Source organism: Callithrix jacchus, chromosome 12 (genome assembly GCF_049354715.1).
Source record: "Callithrix jacchus isolate 240 chromosome 12, calJac240_pri, whole genome shotgun sequence".
Taxonomy (NCBI): Eukaryota; Metazoa; Chordata; class Mammalia; order Primates; family Cebidae; genus Callithrix; species Callithrix jacchus.
The window spans coordinates 80,119,665-80,139,703 of NC_133513.1; the positions used below are offsets into that span (position 1 = coordinate 80,119,665).

The following is a 20,039-nucleotide window of genomic DNA, read 5'->3' on the forward strand; positions in this document are numbered from 1 at the left end:
CTACCATCAGAGATGACTACAAACAGCTGTATGCACATAAACCAGTAAATCTGGAAGAAATTGATAAATTCCTGGATACTTTCACACTCCCAAGTCTAAACCAGGAAGAAGTTGAAACCCTGAATAGACCAATAACAAGGTCTGAAGTCAAAGCAGCAATTAATAGCCTACCAACCAAAAAAAGTCCAGGTCCAGACGGGTTCACAGCGGAATTCTAGCAGATGTACAAAGAGGAGCTGGCACTTTTGAAACTATTCCAAGCAATACAAAAAGAGGGAATCCTCCCTAACTCCTTCTATGAGACCAACATCATCCTGATACCAAAACCTGGCAGAGACTCAACAAAAAAAGGAAACTACAGGCTAATATCCATGATGAACATTGATGCAAAAATCTTCAATAAAATACTAGCAAACCAAATGCAACAGCACATCAAAAAGCTTATCCACTACGATCAAGTAGGCTTCATCCTGGGGATGGAAGGCTGCTTCAACATATGTAAATCTATAAAAGTAATTCACCACATAAACAGGACCAAAGACAAAAACCAAAAATTAAGTATTTTATTGTTATTGTTAATACCATCATGACAATCATTCCAGGTAAAATTTGCCTAGAGAGGAATAAGGAAGACATCAAGGAAGAAGTGTATTGAGCAAAGGCCTATGTGGGAATAAAAATATAAAATGCCAAAGTTAATTTGGTGGTTTAAGTTGAACAGTGTTGGGAAATAAGCCATGCTAGGTATGGTGTTAACTATGCCAGAGAAAAACAGTATACCTGACCTGTCATCTGGATGCTGATTTATAGTTTTTCCTGCTTGGGTGTGGTGGCTCAGAACTGCAATCCTAGCACTTTGGCAGGCCAAGGCAGGAGGATCGTTTGAGCCCAGGAGTTTGAGACCAGCCTCGGCAACAGGGGGAATCCCTACCTCTACAAAAAAAAAAAAAATTAGGCTGGTGTGGTGGTATGCGCCTATAGTCCCAGCTACAGGAGGCTGAGGTGGAAGGCTCACCTGAGCCTGAGAGCTTGAGGCTGCAGTGAGCCATAATCATGCCACTTTACTCCAGCCTGTGCAACAGAGCAAGACCTTGTCTCTAAGTAAGTAAGTAAATAAATAAATAAGATTGTTTCTATTTCTGCTTTAGTTATTTGTGTTGATTTTAAATAAGTTCCATGTATTCTGAGGTTTACACTTACACACCTCTCTCCTTAATTAGAACATAGACAAGTAAAATCTATTGTCATTTTTCAAAAGTATTTGGACAAATCCATTGAAATAAATACAGAGTGTTTTCCAGGTTATTTTTGAGTACCCACTGTGTTCAGGTTATTTGGCTGGCAACAGAAGGTATACAAAGATGAATGCATCGAAATTGTCTCCAAAGTTTGGAGAACACGTATAATAGCACAAAAAAGGATAAAAAGAAAATTACTGAGAGAATTAATTTGAACTCTTTCAAATTTGGTAAAGGCTTTATGACGAGTCTTTGAAATAGGCTACCAAAGAGTTTTCTTTCACTAATCTCAGCATATCAGCCCTTAGTAATTGTTTTGATGTATTTTTTAATAACCCTATTGAGGTATAATTCATGTAAACTGTACATATTTAAAGTGTACCGTTTGGTCAGTTTTTACATATGTATATACCCATGAAACCATCACCACAATCAAGATAAAATATCCATCACATCCAAGTTTCTTTGTGACCCTTTTTAATTCACTGTCTACCCCCATTTTCAGGTAACCACTGATGTACTTTCTGTCACTATAGATTAAGTTGTATTTTCTAGGATTTTATATAATGGAGTCATAGTGAATATTTTTTTGGCAAGTAATTGTAAGATTCATCTGTGTTGATGATGAAAATATTTTTTCAGCAAGTAATTGTAAGATTCATCTGTGTTGATGATGAATCAAATAGTTCATGCCTATTTAAGGCCAAGTAGCATTCTGTTGTACATATCCACCACCATTTGTTCACCTTTTGATGGACATTTGGTTGTTCACAGTTGAAGGCTATTGCAAATAATGCTTCTGAATATTTGTGATCTTTGTATGTTATGCTTTGATTTCTTGGGCACCTACCTAATTGGATGTAATGGCTGAGTCTTATGTAAGTGTATTATTCTTTTCTTTTCTTTTTTTTTTTTTGAGACAGTCTCACTCTGTTGGCCAGTCAGGAGTGCAGTGGCACCATCTTGGCTCACTGCAACCTCCATCTCCTGGCCTCAAGCAGTTTTCCTGCCTCAGCCTCCCAAGTAGCTGAGATTATAGGTGTGTGCCACCATGCTCAGCTAATATTTGTATTTTTAGTAGAGACGGGGTTTCATCATGTTGGCCAGGCTGGTCTTGAACTCCTGACCTCAGGTAATCTGTCAGCCTCAGCCTTCCAAAGTGCTGGGATTACAGGTATGAGCCACTGCACTCGGCCGTAGTTTTCACTTTTTAAGAAACTACTAAACTTTTCCCACTTATGTATGAAAGTTTGAGTTGTTCCACATCCTGCCAACACTTCATATGGCAGGTCTTTTTAATTTTAACTATTCTAATGGGTGTGTAGTAGTACTTTGTTGTGGTTTTAGTTTGCATTTTCATAATGATTAGTGATACTGAGCATCTTTTCATGTGCTTATTTATATCTGTATATCTACTTTGGTTGTTTAAATATTTTGTCTGCTTTTTAATAGGATTATCTGTATTACTATTGTCAGAGTTCTCTCTCTCTCTCTCTCTCTCTGTGTGTGTGCGTGTGTGTGTGTGTGTGTGTGTGTGTGTGTACTTTCTAGGTACAGATCCTTCATCAGATTTTTTTTTCTTTATACTTTTAATTTCTGCACTGAAAAAGAAAAAATAAAAACGATGACAGATTAGTTTACAGTGACTTCATCTTTGCCCTTAAATTAACCTTTGCTCCTGGGAACAGAAGGAGAGAAAGACAGGAGAACATCAAAGCATGATGGTGAAACAGTGACCAGGACACCTCAGTCTGACTAACAAGGGTTCTAAAAACCTGAACACAGTGCCGTCAATGCACTAGTTTGTAAACACTGACAGGCAACAGTTAAAATACATTAAAAAAAAAAAAAAAACAACCACACTTCCATTCTTAAAATCAAGCACAAAATCTGACAGTGAAACATATCCAGGGGTTGTGTGTCCCTATCTGCTCTGGAGGTGGCTCTCTGAAGGCAGCCACATGGTGTGAGTCACATGCTAGGAAGAGACAGACATCTGCTCAACACAGAATTCTGGCTTTGCTGAACTGCAGCACATATTCCCTCTTCTCACTAGTACAGAAATGTTCTGCAGGTAGGAACGTGAGAGCCCAGCTCATTCACCTGTACAACCTCCCCTGACCAACAGTGAGAGAGAGCCACGGCAGGGCTGGGGGCTCTGTGTGCTTTGGAGGCTACTGCCTCTGGAATGTTCTGCATTCTCAAGGTTTGGTTGGGCTGCGGGTTTTAGTTATGCTCCACACATTGTTTAAGTGCTAGCTTTATTTTTCATGTGCAAACTGTTCTGTGTAAAGCTTTCAGAAGAACGTGTACAGACACCTTGCAGAGACAAGGGTCATGATGGGGCCCTACTGCCTCTTGCGGTGGGGCAGGGGCAAGGGGGCGTGTGACAGAAATAGAGAAATGACATGGTCCACTGCAGTTAAACTCTAGTCCCTGATTAGGTCTGTCCAGAGGCGGGGGTGGGGCTCCTCAGTAGGTGATTGTTCAATCCTTGACAGAGGCATCGTGGGAGGTGGTGACCAGCGTGTGCTCGTCCAGCCAGGCCAGGCTGCTGACATGGTACAGCCGGTGTGCATCTTGGATCTCAACTCTGGTTTCTGGGTCACTTAGGGTCCAGATGTACACCATCATGTCCATGACACCAGAGGCAAAGTGTTCATTGTCTGGGAATCAGGCCAGGCAGACGATTTTTGCACGGTGTCCATAAAAAACACTGCTCGAGTAGCCCGTCAGCAACGCTAAACACTGTGATCACCTGCTGGCGTCGCACACGGCAAGGAAGGCGCCATCGTGGGAGTAGGTCACGTCAGTCACAGGGCCCTTGGCCTCTAGGAGCTTGCCCTCATCCTTCAGCATGGTACCCAGGATGGAGTACAGGCGGACGCTGCCATCCACACCTCTAATCACCACCGTGTCCCCGCCTGGGTGCACTGCCACAACTTCAGGCTCGTAGCCGGGGCTGTTGATGCTGAAACACTTCCTCTGATCCCTCAGCAGGACGATCTGCCCGATGCACATGACCACAGCGTATCCCCCAGGGCCCACAATGACACACTTTGGCTGAACGTCCAGTTTCATGACTCCTTGTCCACTGTAGTCCCGCAGTGTAAGGTTGGTGTAACGCACGGTGTCGTCAACGCTGCAGCTGATGAGCTGCCCCGACTCGTCCACGGTCATCCTGGACACCTGGTTCATGTGGCACTTCCCAGTGTAGGAGTCGTTCTCCCCTGTCTCTGAATCCCAGTAATTAATGTGTCCATCGTGGCTCCTGGAGTAGATGTAGGACTTGCTGCCGTTTTTATGCACGGTCAGACACTGGATTGATTTACTGTGACCCTTGATGTCGGACACGGGCTTGCTGGGGTTGTTTCTGTCCAGATAGTTGATGTACCCAGACAGGGAGACACTGAGCAGGTGGTCCTTCTGCCACAGGCAGCCCAGCTGCTGGTCCAGAACCCTGGAGCCCATGGGAAACACACTGACCATGGAGTCCATGTCCAGATCTTGTAAGTTTTGTACCCAGAAACAGAAAGCAGATGGGTGCTGTCAGGACTCCAACTAATGGTGTAAATCCTGCCGTTGTGGGCCTTGCTTCCGCCCAGTGCGCACACCTTCTCCCCAGTTTTCCTGTCATAGATGTATATCTGGCCGTCAGCAATGGCTGTGGCAAATCTGTTCCCATCAGGAGAGAATCGCACACAGTTGACAAAGCGGCTGTGGTCACCAATTGTGATATTGAACTCGAATGGGGGTCCCTCAAAGAATGCAGCGCAGTTATCGTCGCTTCCTGTGGCCAACCAGTATGGCCGGCTTTGCTTGATGTCCACACTGTTGATGACTTTGTTGTGGCCCGTGATCTCGCCCACAGAAGAGCCACTATCCCACAGGAAGACTGCTCCGAACTTCTCCCTTCCTTCCCCGACCACGGCGATCCTCTTACTGTCTTAAGTCCAGGCAATGTCTTTGATCTTCCTGGCGAAAGGCTGGTACTCGTTCTCAACAGGTGCTCCTTCTGCGTGGTTTCCCAGATTCTCAGCTTCCCAGTCACAGCTCTGGAGGCGATGTAGAATGGGCGAATACTTGGCCACCACCACCTGATGGGCGTGCTCCGTGTAGATTTCAGCAAGGGCTAGGTTGTCGATGTTCCTTAGGATGACTCACTTTCCATTGGTGTACAGAAAATTGTTGTCCTTAGGGTCGTCGCCGATGATTTTGGAGACGCCCACCTCTACCTGGGGGATGCTGGCGAACACTTTCTTGATCTCGTACGGCATTCTCGCCCACTAGTTACCGCATCGCGCTCACCGAAAGCCTCCCAGGCCGGCCGGTGCTGGGAATCACCTCACGGAGGCAGAGCCGGAGGACTGGGGCCGGTGGCGCTGGGCGTGCCGGGTGTAGAGGGGGCGGTCCGAGGCCGGGGCTCTGAGGCCAGCTCGTGCCTGCCCCTCCCTTCATCAGATTTATGCTTTACAAATATATTGTTAGTCTATGGTTTGCCTTTTTTTTAAAAAAAATAATATGGCCGGGCGCGGTGGCTCAAGCCTGTAATCCCAGCACTTTGGGAGGCCGAGGCGGATGGATCACGAGGTCAACAGATCGAGACCATCCAGGTCAACATGGTGAAACCCCGTCTCTACTAAAAATTACAAAAAGTTAGCTGGGCACGGTGGCGCGTGCCTGTAATCCCAGCTACTCAGGAGGCTGAGGTAGGAGAATTGCCTGAACCCAGGGGGCGGAGGTTGCGGTGAGCCGAGATTGCGCCATTGCACTCCAGCCTGGGTAACAAGAGCGAAACTCCGTCTCAAAAAAAAAAAAAAATAATAATATGTATTGATGATTTTTCCCCATTATTGAGGCATTTCACCCTGAGTATTTATGTGTACCCTGTGCATTTTGAGGTTTTCCCACTGTGGCTTGTATGAAAACTATTCGTGTGTGTGTGTGTGTGTGTGTGTGTTAGCTTCGGGAATTTTTTTCTTTTTTTTAGACAGCGTCTTACTCTCTTACCCAGGATGGAGGACAGTGGTGTGATCATAGTGAGCCTACAACCTCCCAGGACCAAGCAGACCTCCCACCTCAGCCTCCCAAGTAGCTGGAACCACATGCATATGCCACCACGCCTGGCTAATCTTTAAAAACTTTTTAATATATGGAACTTATTTATATTTTTTTTTAATTTTTATTTTTTTCTTGCTCTGTTGCCCAGGCTGATCTCCTGGGCTTGAGCAATCCTTCCCCTTAGCTTCCTGAGTCACTGGAATTATAGGTGGGAGTAATCTCTAATTAGCTCTGCTAATTTTTTTTATCTGTTCCTTTTCAATGTTTTGTTTTTTTTTTTTCTCCTGGATTTGGATAGTTTTCTCATATACATGTGCTGTTCAGTGCCAGCACTTGAGGGAGCCCCTGCTGGTCTGCAGCGCTCTCTTCTCAGGTAATCTGTCCTGTTAATTCAGCTAGTGTGGCCTCCCTAAATTCTCTCTCCCATCTCAGCTGCTCAGGGCAACTTCTGAGCTGTTTGGGCTTCCCCTCCCAGTGCCGTAGTCTGTAAACTGGGCAGTATATGCTGGGGCAGTTGTGGGGTGACCTCCTTTGCCTTCCTTTTCTCATACTCTGACTGTTGTTGAGTGTCTGAAACTTTGTTTCGTTCAGCTTCCTGGTAGTTTAAGGTAGGACAATAAATCTGGTCCCTATTACACCCTCTTGATTGGAAGTGGAAACTGTTTCAGTGTATTTTTGCTGGAGGAGAAAAAATGTCATACTTGAGTCATTTTAGTTCTTGATTTGTGTTAAGCTGTTGGATTGATGCTTCTCCAAATGCCCACTAGAACTGATGTTTCAGTTAGATGTGTAAGAGTTAGCCAAAAAATTTTTTCTGGTAATTTTTTTCCCAAAGCATCTGGCAGTTCATGTTGCTTATTTGTAAACTTACATAAATATGGGAATTATATGAGTTGTGTAAAGCTGTATTTGATATTCCTGCATCATGTTTAAAAACACACTTTGCATAACATCAATTGAGTGTGAAATGTGATTAAGAGCTTAGAAAGATCTAGCTGAGTACATTTGGGGGAAGAGCATGCAATTATTAGTTGTTTTTCTGGTTGAGCTTTTTCAATAGCTTCAAGTAGTTGCTTTGTATCCTTTATCTACTTTATCTACTTTTAACACACACATGATTATCATCCCTCATTAAAAGACAGGATTTTACACTTAAACTTTGTTTTTGGTTGAAGATACAATAAAATCTCCTAACCAGTTTCTATAAATAAAAGGAGGGGTATAATTTGGAGTAATCCAATTAACCATTCTGATGCTGTTATTTCTAAAATAAGAAGGGCTGACCAGATCCCAAACTTAAAACATGATTCTGTATATTTCAATTCAGACATATATATAGATTACCCATTTGCTTTCTTGTATTTGTATTAATAGTTTACATTTTCAAGCAAAATATGTATCTTTTCAAGTGGTTTTGCCACTTTTTGGAAAATGCAACATCCCAAGTTTAATGCATTTTTATCAGGGAAAGAGGAGAGTTAAAGGTGTAATTCCTATTCTTTGGGATACTTCTGCCAGGAGTCTCAAAGGAAGAATAGTCATTACAAATGGGGAATGTAAGTTAATTGAAGAACTATGACTAATTGGATCAGAATGCAGAACATCTGAATTATTCTTAATTTGGTGTTAAATATTTATTTTGCTTAGACACTTTAAATATAGTATTAGGACAAAATTATCAGACTCTTATGGAATATATGTATTACTCTGGGGATATAAACCAATATGGGACAGAATCATAGACATTCATTTTTGTGGGCACATGCCTTTCACTAGTACGAAGTTACATTTTCATAGATTCTCAGATGGTTTCATGTGCTTTGTGAAAGTTAAGAACACAGATGCAGGGAGTATTGAGTGATTGCCTTGGCAGCCTTCCTTTATAAAACATTTAAAATTTCCTGTATTTATTGTTTGTTTTGAGTCTGGGTCTTTCTCTGACACTCTGGAGTGCAGTGGTATGATCATGGCTTACTGTACCCCTGACTTCCTGGGCTTAAGTGATCCTCCCACCTCAGCCTCCCAAGTAGTTGGGACTATAGGCATGAGCCACTGTGCCTGGCTAATTTTGTGGGGTTTTTCTAGAGACAAGGTCTCTCCATGTTGCCCAGGCTAGTCTCAAACTCCTGGGCTCAAGCGGTTCTCCCATCTAGTGCTGGGGTTATAGGCGTGAGCCACCATGCCCAGTATTCTTCTGTTAAAGGAAAAATTTGGTCCTTTTTGTCATGGTATCTTGAACCTCACAACTTTGTTGATGGAATGGTAGTGACAAAGCCACATGAGACCATAGATACAGTAAAATATAGCAATCTTTATGCTCTTGGCAATCGTATGACAAAATATATGCAAGGGTTTTATTTAACAAGAACGTAATTATGAGTGTCAACTGAGAAGGAATTCCTTTCACATTTTGTTCTCTTTTTTGTCCTCCTATACCTATATGCCTATGTTTTTTTCTCTCTCTCTCTTTTCTCTGTCTCTCTGTGTCTCTCTCTCACTCTCTGTCTCTTTCACACACACACACACAACACACACTCTTACACACTTTCTTACTCCCTCATTCAGACACATAGCTGTACTCATACCCATTTGTTGTTGCCAGTATTTTGGGCTTATTCATAGACCAGCTTTGGTTTGTTGGAGAAGGTTGGGAGTGAAACAGAAAAGTTCTCATACGATTGTAGGGACTTTGGTATATTAAAGGAGAAACTGGATGTTTGGTTCTTTCAGATAGTGACTGGGCCTAAATTAACTGGAGTTCATAGGAGATGGCTTAAGAACCAGACTGGATTATTTTAATATTAACTATAAATTATGACATAGGGCAAAGAGCAGCCTGTTCATAGACTTGGAACCAAATCACTGCTTCACAGAAATTACTGATTTACTTTATACAGTCCTGGCACATTACCTTTAATGGCTTCTGGTAAAAATTGGATCATAATTACTTTTGTGAGTATAACCTCACTGCAGCCTTGACCTTCCTACGCAAGTGATCCTCCTATCTCAGTCTCACAAGTAGCTAGGACCACAGGCATGTACCACCATGCCTGGCTAATTTTTGTATTTTTAGTAGAGACAGAGTTTCTCTATGTTGCTAGGCTGGCTGGTCTTGACCTCCTGAGCTCAAGTGATCTGCCATCCTCAGCCTCCCAAAGTGCTGGGATTACAGGTGTGACCCACTGCACCAAGCCAATCATTAAATCTTAAAGCTCCAAAACAATTTCCTTTGATTCCCTGTCCCACATCCAGGGCACACTGGCACAAGGGTGGGCTCCCAAGGCCATGGACAGCTCTGTGTCTGTGTCTTTGTGGGGTGCAGCCCCTATGGCTGCTCTCATGGGTTACAGTTGTATGCCTATGGCTTTTCCACACTGAGGTTGCACACTTCTGATGGCTCTACCATTCTCAGATCTGAAAGACAGCAGCCCCGTTCTCACAGCTACACTAGGGAGTTCCCTGGTGGGGACTCTGCAGCAGGACTCCAGTGTGATGCTTCCCCCTGGCACTGCCCTAGTAGAGTTTCTCTGTGGGAACTCTGCCCTTGTGGCAGGCTTCTGTGTGGGACCCAGGCTTTCCCATAAATATCTGGAATTTAGGTGGGAGCTGCCAAGCCTTCTTCACTTTTATACTGTGCACCTATAGGCTTAACACCACATAGAAGTCGCCAAGTCTTATACAGTGGCTTGCGTCCTCTAAAGTGGTGGCCTGAGCTATACCTTGGACCCTTTGAGCCACAGCTGAAGCCAGAGCAACTGGGATGTGGGGAGAAGGCTGATCAGGGCAGCAGTGTTCTGTGCCTGGCCTCTGAAACCATTCAATCCTCCTAGGCTTCTGGGCCAGTGATGGGAAGGGATTCCACAAAGATTTTTTAAATGCTTTCAAGGCCGTTTTTCCATTATCTTGATGTTAACACCTGGTTCCCTTTTAATCATGATAATCTGTTTTCTTTTTTTTCTTTTGGAAACAAGGTTTGTTTTGTTTTGTTTTTTTAAAGATAGGGTTTTTGTTCAGTTACCCGGGCTGGATCAGTGGCATGATCATAGCTCACTGCAGCCTTGACCCCTCAGACTCAAACAATCCTCCCACCTCTGCCACCAAGTAGCTGGGATTACAGGCATGCACCACCAAACCCAGCCAATTATTTTATTTTTTGTAGAGATAGGGGGTCTCACTTCATTGCCCAAGGTGGTCTTGAACTCCTTGGCCCAAGTGATCCTCCTGCCTTGACCTCCCAAAGTTCTGGAATTACCTCTTTATCAGGTGGTTGCTCCACAGCCTTCTTCGATTCTTCTCCTGAAAATAACTTTTTCTTTCTCTACCACATGATTAGACTGAAAAATTTCCAGTTTTACAGTCTGCTTCCCTTTTATATATAAGTTCTAACTTTAAGTCATTTCTTTGTTCCCATATTTGATCATAGGCTGTTAGAAGCAGCCAGGCCACATCATGAATGCTTCACTAAGAAATGTCTTCTGCCAGATATCGTAGGTCATCACTCTTAAGTTCAAACTTCCACAGATCCCTGTATTGTATATCCTGGGGTATTTCTAGGGCACACAATACAGGGTAACAGGCAGAGGCTGAAAGAGTTAGAAGGGCTCAGAAAAAGACAGGAAAATGAGGAAAAAATTGATAAGGGTATCCCTAGGGCACACAATACAGCCTGCTTCTTTGCTGGGATGTAACAAGGGTAATGTTTGCTCTAGTTCCCAGTAACATCCACATTTCCATCTGGAACCTCATCGGCCTGGGCTTTACTGTTCATATTCCTATCAGCGTTTTGTTCCCAACCATTTAACCAATCTCTCAGAAGTTCCAAATTTTTCCTCATCTTGTCTTCTTAGCCCTCCAGATTCTTCCAGCCTTTATTTTTACCCAGTTCCAAAGCCACTTCCACATCTTCACTTATCTTTATAGCAATTCCCCACTCCTTGGTACCAATTTTCTGTGTTAGTCCATTTCTGCAATGCTATAAAGAAATACCTGAGACTGAGTAATTTATAAAGAAAACGAGTTTATTTTGGCTCATGGTTATGCAGGCTGTATAGGAAGCATGGTTCTAGTAACTGCTTCTGGTGAGGGCCTCAGGAACCTTACAATCATGATGGGAGGCAAAGGGGAAGCAGGTATCATATAGCAAGAGAAGAGAACAAGAGAGAGAAGGGAAAGGTCCCAGACTTTCTTAACCAGATTTCATATGAACTGAGAGCTCACTCATCACCAAGGGGATAGTACTAAGCCCTTCAAGAGGTATCCATCCAATACCTTCCACTAGGCCCCACCTTCAACATTGGGGATCACTTTTCAGCATGAGATTTGGAGGAGACAAACATACAAACGACATCAACTTCTGTGACCCAATGTTGGGGGTTGGGAGATCCCCACCAATAAGCAGCAGAAACCAGCTGGGTATCCTCTAATTTTGATACCATCTACCTGCATGTAGCATCAGATCTCACAGATCTCAATCCCCAGGATTGCCCCCTGCCCATTTCAGACACCAGTCATAAGTCCAGTCCTCTGGAACTCCTGACTGACTGGTTTCAAGTTGGGGTTTTCACAACCCCTTCTTTTGTTTCTCTTAATTTGCAGGAGGGGCTCACAGAGCTCAGAGAAACATATTTACCAGTTTAGTGTAAAAGATATTACAGAGAATAAAAGTGAAGAGACACATAAAACAAGGTATGGAGGAAAAGATATGGAGCTCCCATGCCCTCCCTTGATATGGGCACACCACCCTTCAGAACCTCCACATTTTCAGCTGTTTGTAAGCTCTCCAAACCCTGTCCTCTTGGGTTCTTATGGAGGCCTCATCACATAGACATGATTAATTAAACTATTGGCCATTGGTGATCAACTTGACCTTCAGCCCCTCTCCCTCTTCCTTGAGGTTAAGGGGTGGGCCTGAAATCCTAACCCTGTAATCATGCCTTTGCCTTTTTGCTGACCAGCCCCATCCTGAAGCTTTCAATCAACATGAGCATACACAATGACAGCACTTTGGAGATTTCAAGGATTTTAGGAGTTTTGTACCAGGAAACAGGAACAAAGATCAAATATATATTTCACAATATCATTGGAGCTTTAAGGACGAAGACTCTCTCCTTTCTTACTGAGCCTAGAGGAATAAAGTTAATAATACAGATAATAATAAAGATTACTTTATTTATGAATAGTAATATTTTACAAGGTAATCTTTATTTATTATAGTTTGCACTTGAACTGTTAAAGGTTACTAAGTTGAATTCAGACTAAGAAAAACAAAATAGCAAAGAAAAACATTTATGTTTGAGATTTCAGTTATTTATATTCTGCAATATTATGTAATGGAAATAGTTTTGAGATGAGGCAAAAAATACTTAACATTCTTTTAGTTGTTGCAACTTATTTAAGAGTGTGATAAATTCTTACCCTTGAAACCTCAACCTAGACATTTAGTGAATTGCGTATTGTTTTGTTTTGTTTTTGAAATGGGAAAATCAAGAATAAAGTCAGATTTTAAAAGCTGTATAGAACGTGTAGTTGCTAAAACATAATTTTTAGTTGTCCTTAGCGTTTCAGTTTTATATTCACGTTGATAACACATTATATGAAATATGACAGTTTCTTCTATTTTATAAGCTGCTTTTCTCTGAGACAAAATTTCTCTAAGCGGGATTTTTAATAATCAAGCTTTCTTGACGTTTTTTTTAAAAAGACATAAACCAAACCAAGTGTATCCAGTAAAGATTTGTGTACATACATTTAGGAGTGATTTATACATATTTCTTGAAGTAATAATTTGTTTTAGGTGATTATATGTTTTATATATATTTGTGTTGTCTTATACTTCACCAGTAGTGATATTATCAAGCAAAAAAATGATGCTGCATAGTTTACTTATTTTAATTTTCTTTTTAAAAAATTTATTCTTAAGAAACCTCATCTGGACATAATGCTAACTTAAAACATCTTTTAATGCCTTATAATCCAGTGTCTTAGAAATGACCAAACCCATTTTAGTTATATCTGGAAAATTAAAGATGGAGAGATTCATTGGCAAGGAGAGGGGGTTCATGAATTGAGAGTAAAGTGTGTAGGAAACATGAAATAGATCACATTGAGTCTGGATACAACCTCAGAATCCTTCTTTTTTTTTTTTTTTTTGAGACGGAGTTTCGCTCTTGTTACCCAGCCTGGAGTGCAATGGCGCGATCTCGGCTCACCGCAACCTCTGCCTCCTGGGTTCAGGCAATTCTCCTGCCTCAGCCTCCTGAGTAGCTGGGATTACAGGTACGTGCCACCATGCCCAAGTAATTTTTTATATTTTTTAGTAGAGACCGGGTTTCACCATGTTGACCAGGATGGTCTCGATCTTTTGACCTCATGATCCACCCGCCTCGGCCTCCCAAAGTGCTGGGATTACAGGCTTGAGCCACCGAGCCCGGCCTTCAGAATCCTTCTTAATGCAGTGTTCCAAATAGCTATTACTTACTGATTAGAGAAGTGGCCTAGATACTGGTTTTATGACTAAAAATTCTCGTTTATTGACATATTCTCTTACTTCCAAACAAGATAAAAATTTAGATACATACACCCTTGTCTTTGTTCATCTGCTTAGAGCCTTACATCTTTAGTGATCATATTGTAGGGCAAAATTGGGATTCAGCCTGAGGCCACGTGGTTCTTGGCTTCACGGAGGCAAGAATTCAAGAATGAGCCAAATGAGTAGAGTAAAAACAAGTTTATTAAAAAGTGAAGGAGTAGGCCCAGTGCAGTGGCCCACGCCTGTAATCCCAGCCCTTTGGGAGGCTGAGGCCGGCAGCTCAGGAGGTCAAGAGATGGAGACCATCCTGGCCAACATGGTAAAAAACCCTGTCTCCACTAAAAATACAAAACTAAGCTGGGTGTAGTGGTACATGCCTGTCGTCCCAGCTCCCTGGAAGGCTGAGGCAGGAGAATCGCTTGAACCCGGGAGGCAGAGATTGCAATGAGCCAAGATCGCATCACTGCACTCCAGCCTAGCAACAGAGCGAGACTCCATCTCAAAAAAAAAAAAAAGGAAAGGAATAAAAGGGAGGCTACCAGATAGTCAGAGTAGCCCTGAGGGCTGCTGTTTGGCTGTTTTTTATGGTTATTTCTTAATCATATGCTAAACAAGGAGTGGATTTTTCATGAGTTTTCTGGGGAAAGTGGTAGGGAATTCTTGAAACCAAGGTTTATTTCCCTTATTAAACCTTATAGGGTAACTTCCAGGAATTCCCATGGTACCTGTAAACTGTCACTGTGAAGATGGGAGTGTCTTTTAGCATGCTGATATAATCAGTGTATAATTAGCAGTGAGGATGACCGGAGGTCACTTTCATTGCCCCCTTGATTCTGGCTGGTTGTGGCTGGCTTCTTTACCTCATCCTGTTTTATCAGCAGGATCCTTGTGACCTGTGTCTTGAGAAACAAGTCCTGTTGAACTACCTCAATCAGCTTTTTGTAGAACTGTGCTTTTCATTGAATACTTTTTTCTTACTGCATATTCATTTCAGATGAAAAACCTCAGAAATGTGGTCTTTGCCATTTTTACATTTTTGGAAAAGAATTGATGCCTTATTTAAGAAACAGTCAACTGGGTGTGGTAGCTCATACATGTGATCCCAGCACTTTGGGAGGCCAAGGTGAAACCATCACTTGGGGCCAGGAGTTCAAGACCAGCCTGGGCAACAAGCCAAGACCACGTTTCCACAAAATAAAAATAAAAATAATTAGTCAGGCCTGTTGGCATACTCCTGTGGTCCTTCCTACTTACTCAGGAGACTGAAGTGAGAAGAGTGCTTGCTTAAGCCCAGGAGGTCAGGGCTCCAGTGAGCCATGATCATGCCACTGCATTCCAGCCTGGTTGACAGAGTGAGATCCTGTCTCTTTAAACAAATAAAAAGGAAAAAAAAAATTATTTTAAAAAAATTTTGCAGGACTTTACATGTGCTTTTGCCAAATTGCATGTTGCTGAAAAGCATTACTAAGCATTGACAAGGGAGTCTTCCTCAGTCAGTATGTTGAAATGCATGTTTCTTCCCACAAATAAAAACTGATTTGATTTTAAATGATTTTTGTTTTTTTTGAGACAGATTCTCTGTCACCTGGGCTCGAGTGCAGCAACACAATCTCAGCTCACTGCACCCACCCCTGCCAGGTTCAAGTGACTCTTGTGCCTTAGCCTCTTGAGTAGCTGGGACTATAGTCATGTGCCATCACACCCAGCTAATTTTTTTGTATATTTGATAGAAATGTGGTTTTACCAGGTTGGCCCAGCTGATCTTGAACTCCTGGCCTCAAGAGATCTGCCCACAGCCTCCCAAAGTGCAGGGATTACTTAATTTTAAATGATTTTAATCAGCAATGGTTTGAAAGTAAATTTAAGTGACTAAGAAGTAACTGAGTTCCTAAATGACTTACTCCCAATAAACAAGTATTTTCTTATTTGAAAGGCATTAAGGTGTTTCCCGGTAAAATTTTTTGGTATAAATTGTTTCCATCCACTTTATGGTATGTTTGTGTTTTTGCTTTTACATTTGGATCTTTGGCCTTTGGGATATCTGATGAATTTTTAAATATGCTGTTCAGTGAAATGAGTTGTCACTTGATATCATGTTTACCTAAATGAAGTGTTAGGTACTGATATTTTAGAAGGAGAACTGACTTCAACTCATTTCCTGGGTTCTAAACTCAGCACACCACTAATTTGTGTGCTGGGGTACTTCACTGCTGCAACTGCTGTGGCTTTTGCCGCAACTGTGGCTGTTTGCTGTCACATATTGATCGATGGCTCTATAGCAAACAGAGCCATAGATCAATATGTGATAGTGAATATGGGAGTATTTTTCTGTAGCTCGAATCCAACAGCTTTACCAGAGAAGTAGCGTATCTTCATTTTGCAAGAATGAAGCCTGAGAGAGATTGGGTAATTTGCCCTAAAATTTGCCCATAACTAGGTTATGCCCTGTGGTTTTCAAGCTGCTCAGATTTTCCCTCTCTAAAAGGGTCTGATAGTACTTGTATGAAAGGGTAAGTCAACTACTTTGCTAAGGCTACAATGAGTAACATTTCTGTTTTAAGACCTAGAAGGAATGTATTCATGACCCAGCTCAGACACCACCTCCTCAGCAAAACCCATTCAGTTCTTCCTTAAACAGATGGATTTGTTCTTCTCTGGGTTTCTCTAACAGACACATGCAAATCTGCAAGAGCCAGAAATGTTTCATTAGTGTTTCTGTTCTTTTACCTCAGTATTCTTCTCCCCTCCTCTACCCTTCCAAGAAGTAGAAACTAGCATGGTGCCTGCCACTTGGCATGAAATGACAGGGCCTGTCACATCTAACAAATTAACCAAATGGATCTTTTGAAAAGTCTCTTATTATGTTTTGGAAAATTGAGTGCAGCTAATTTTTCCAGGGCCTTTTGTATGAATATGAGCATCATCAGCTAGCAGCTTTTTCTTGAGTAGCAAGCTATGTTAAGTCACAAAGGATAAAAGGAGAAAAATAAATAATGATTATGAATGAAGTTGTGTTTTTTTATATTTTTCATTATTGCAAATTTAAATATTTTAACTTGGTTATTTTTTAAATATATAAATTATAAAAATAAAATTATAAGTTTATTATTTCCTATAGGCACATTTCAGTTTATAAGCAAAATCTTGTTCTAATTGCTCTAGTTTTTTTAAACTATTATCCTTGTCTTATTATTGGTTTACCAGGGTATTTAACTAGACCTTTAAGATACTGTGTGGGGTTTTTATTGGTGTGTTTCAAATTTCCGAAATAGAGATTTCTCTATGTAAGAAGATAATAAATACTTATGGACTTTATAAAAGTTAGCACTTTTCCTTCCGATCAAAAATTGTCTGGAATTCTGAAATACAATTTTAAAACAAATTTAGATTCATCAAATCATAGAAGACCGTAATTTATTTTTGATGGCATGGTTTACTGTCAGAATCTCATATATAAATTTCCTTGATTTCTCATAAAACTTCCAATAAGCATTTTTAAATACAGTGTTCCTCAAATTTCTTCTGAAGAATTGCTGATTTTAACATATTACTGTTAGACAGTTAAAAAAAAGGGGGGGGTTGGGGAGGTGTTTACTGCCTTTTGTATAAACCCAAGGAACTTTGAACTTTACAACTTAAATTTGAATCACAGTCTAGATGCCATTTCTTCTATAGCTTGGAGCAAGTAATAGAACTTTGAACTCATACTTTGTGCATAGCCCTTTAGGTCTCTTTCCTTTTCCCAATTTATAGTTTTCATTTGTGTGTTTTTATTTGTCTTGTATCTTTTTTCCTATTTGCTATTTATTTGATTAACATTTGAATCTACGTATGTAAGACTGTCTATACAACTGTATCCTGCGCTCTCCAAAACAGTAGCCACCAGCAACATGTGGTTTATTGGGTGCCTAAAAAGGGGCTGGTATGAGTGAAGCTGTCTGTTAAGTGTAAATTACGCACTGCATCTCAGACACTTGGTAGAAAAAAAGAATGTAAAGTTTACTAATTGTGTATAAAATTACTTGCTGAAATGACAGTAGTTTGGATATATTATCACATCTTGTCCCCAGTTTATTACAGTTCTTCTGTGGGGAAAGAGGAGTTACTGACAGTAAATTCTTTCAGCGAGACAATGGAGGTGTTGCTGCCATTGCTACTATTCTCCCTGACCTGTTTTGTGTCCTAGTATATCCCATGGAGAGCAATAACTGAAAGTTGAATTTAGGATTGCTCCTGGCTTTGAGGTGTCTGCCTGATGGCTAAAGGATTTAAAATATAAACCAGTATATTTATATTCCTTGTTTTTCTTTTAACTTGTATCTTTATTAAATTTCATTATTTAGATTATGACAGTGGTATTAGCTTAGACTTGAATATACTCAGATGTATAAAGGGGCCAGGCAAGTAACAAAGGAATGAATTTGTCCTATGTTACACGATGTGGAATGATACATGTATTATGCAAGAAGTATATGCCCTCTATAGAGGGTCGTAACCTTATTCCTGTTTAGCTGATTGTGGTCTTATGGGTATATATGGACGCGTGTTGCCATATCTTTCAGATTTCTAAGAAGAGCCAAAAATCTGGATTTTTAAGAATCTTAAACCTCTCAATTCTTAAATACTGATAAATAATGCAAAATTTAAAAATACTTATGCTGGTCAAACTAAATATAGCTGTGTTCTGAATGCTACTGCTTTGTAACTTCAGACCTAAAAGGTTGCTTCTTGGGAATAAATAGAGATTTTGAGTATTTTCGATGACCTAATTAAAGTATACCAGTTATGAAGACAGTCTTGGTAAGCTCCTATTGATGAATGGCTTTTAAGTTTTATACCTTTTAGAGAATATTAATCTCAAAGTATGAATAATTGTCTTTTAGTTTGTTTTGAAATACCATTTCAATGTACTTTTTGAGTATGTATTTCTAGCATACTCATATATGGAAGTGATTCTGCTCTTTATTTTTTCTTACATGCATTTCTGTAGTTATTTTAATGTGAATTGTTAACATTTAGAAAAATGCTTGTGTCAGATTGCTTGTCTCATCTCACACAGTTCATTTGGTGAGAATAACATGACACACCCTGTTCTGGTGTGTGTATTGTTCAGAAGTATGATGGGTTGTTTTCTGAGATTTCCTGGTTCTGTTCCTCTCCCTCGACTTTCACCTGAACTTACTTTTTTTATCTCTCTGTCCCTCTCCTGCTTGGCCGAAATTCCACTACCAGCAGTTTCTAGTGTGAGCCTTGTGCTTGGAGAGTTCACAGGAGCTCCAGGTTTCTCCAGCCCCAGCCCTTACTGCAGGCCTGTCTTGTACTCACCAAGTCCTGGAGAGGACTGAATACTTCCCAATTTGAGCTACCATCTCCAATTTGCCCACAGAGCTTCCAGTAAATACCTGTTGGCTGTTTGGGATTCTCCTGTTCTCAGATTGCTCAGATGCTCTGAGGCTTCTCTCTGCTTCTTCAACAGATACTAGTTCTTGAGGCTGGATGCTACTTGGGGTGGTTCACAGAAAATACTTTTCCACCTAGTTATGTCATAAATGTTTCCCACGGGTTTTTGGATTTGCTATCTAGTTGCTCTGTTTGTGTGTGTTGGGGGCAGAGGGAATCAGGAAGGTCTAAAACTGCTGTTTCTGTCCTCCCAGAAAATCCAGATGCAGTAAATTGATAACCCGATGAGTGGTGGCAAAAAGTCAGACAGTCATGTTTGAATAGGTTTACAAATTGTATTTAAGAAAAATAGTATTTTTTTCTGTAAAAATAGGAAAAAGGCTAAGCAGTTATTCACTGCTTCTTATAAGCCTTTACCAGAAAAAAAAAAAATTGAAAACTTCAAGAAAAAACTGATTTATCTCATAATGTTGAATGTGATTTGTATTCCTGGCACTTATAAACTCCCACTCCCAACCAGAGACACATTGTTTGAGCCAGAATAGGTTGTATCACTAACCTTTTGTGGGTTTTGTAAACCATTGAAAGATTATGTGAATTACCATGTAATCCTGTTCAGACCTGAGAAGACATTTACTGAATATTGCTTGTTTCCTTGTTCTTATACCCTAGATATAAATAAAATAGTAACACTTTATTTAAAAGAGCTTTATGGAGTAATATTTACTAAGGGCCAGTTTGCTCAGTTTTATGCACAGAAAGGCAATACAGTGTTGAAATACATATCTGTTTCAAATTCCCATATCTGTAAA

General features: G+C 40.9%; 1 protein-coding gene and 1 pseudogene across 6 annotated transcripts in view; one reads left to right on the plus strand and one right to left on the minus strand.

Moving 5' to 3' along the window:
• The window catches only part of MINPP1 (multiple inositol-polyphosphate phosphatase 1), a 71,002-nt gene that overhangs the window by 23,449 nt on the left and 27,514 nt on the right, over positions 1–20,039 (plus strand). Inside the window, exon 5 of one of the 5 annotated variants that reach the window (XM_035268399.3) lies at positions 13,452–13,574. The exons of the other annotated variants lie outside the window; for them this stretch is intronic. Coding sequence (XP_035124290.1) covers positions 13,452–13,574 — 123 coding nt within the window. The remainder of the gene's footprint in view (positions 1–13,451; positions 13,575–20,039) is intronic. 5 annotated transcript variants of the gene reach the window in all.
• On the minus strand, positions 750–5,662 carry LOC103796741 (WD repeat-containing protein 1 pseudogene; annotated as a pseudogene). The gene has a single exon (XR_013524989.1). The product of XR_013524989.1 is annotated as a WD repeat-containing protein 1 pseudogene (transcript).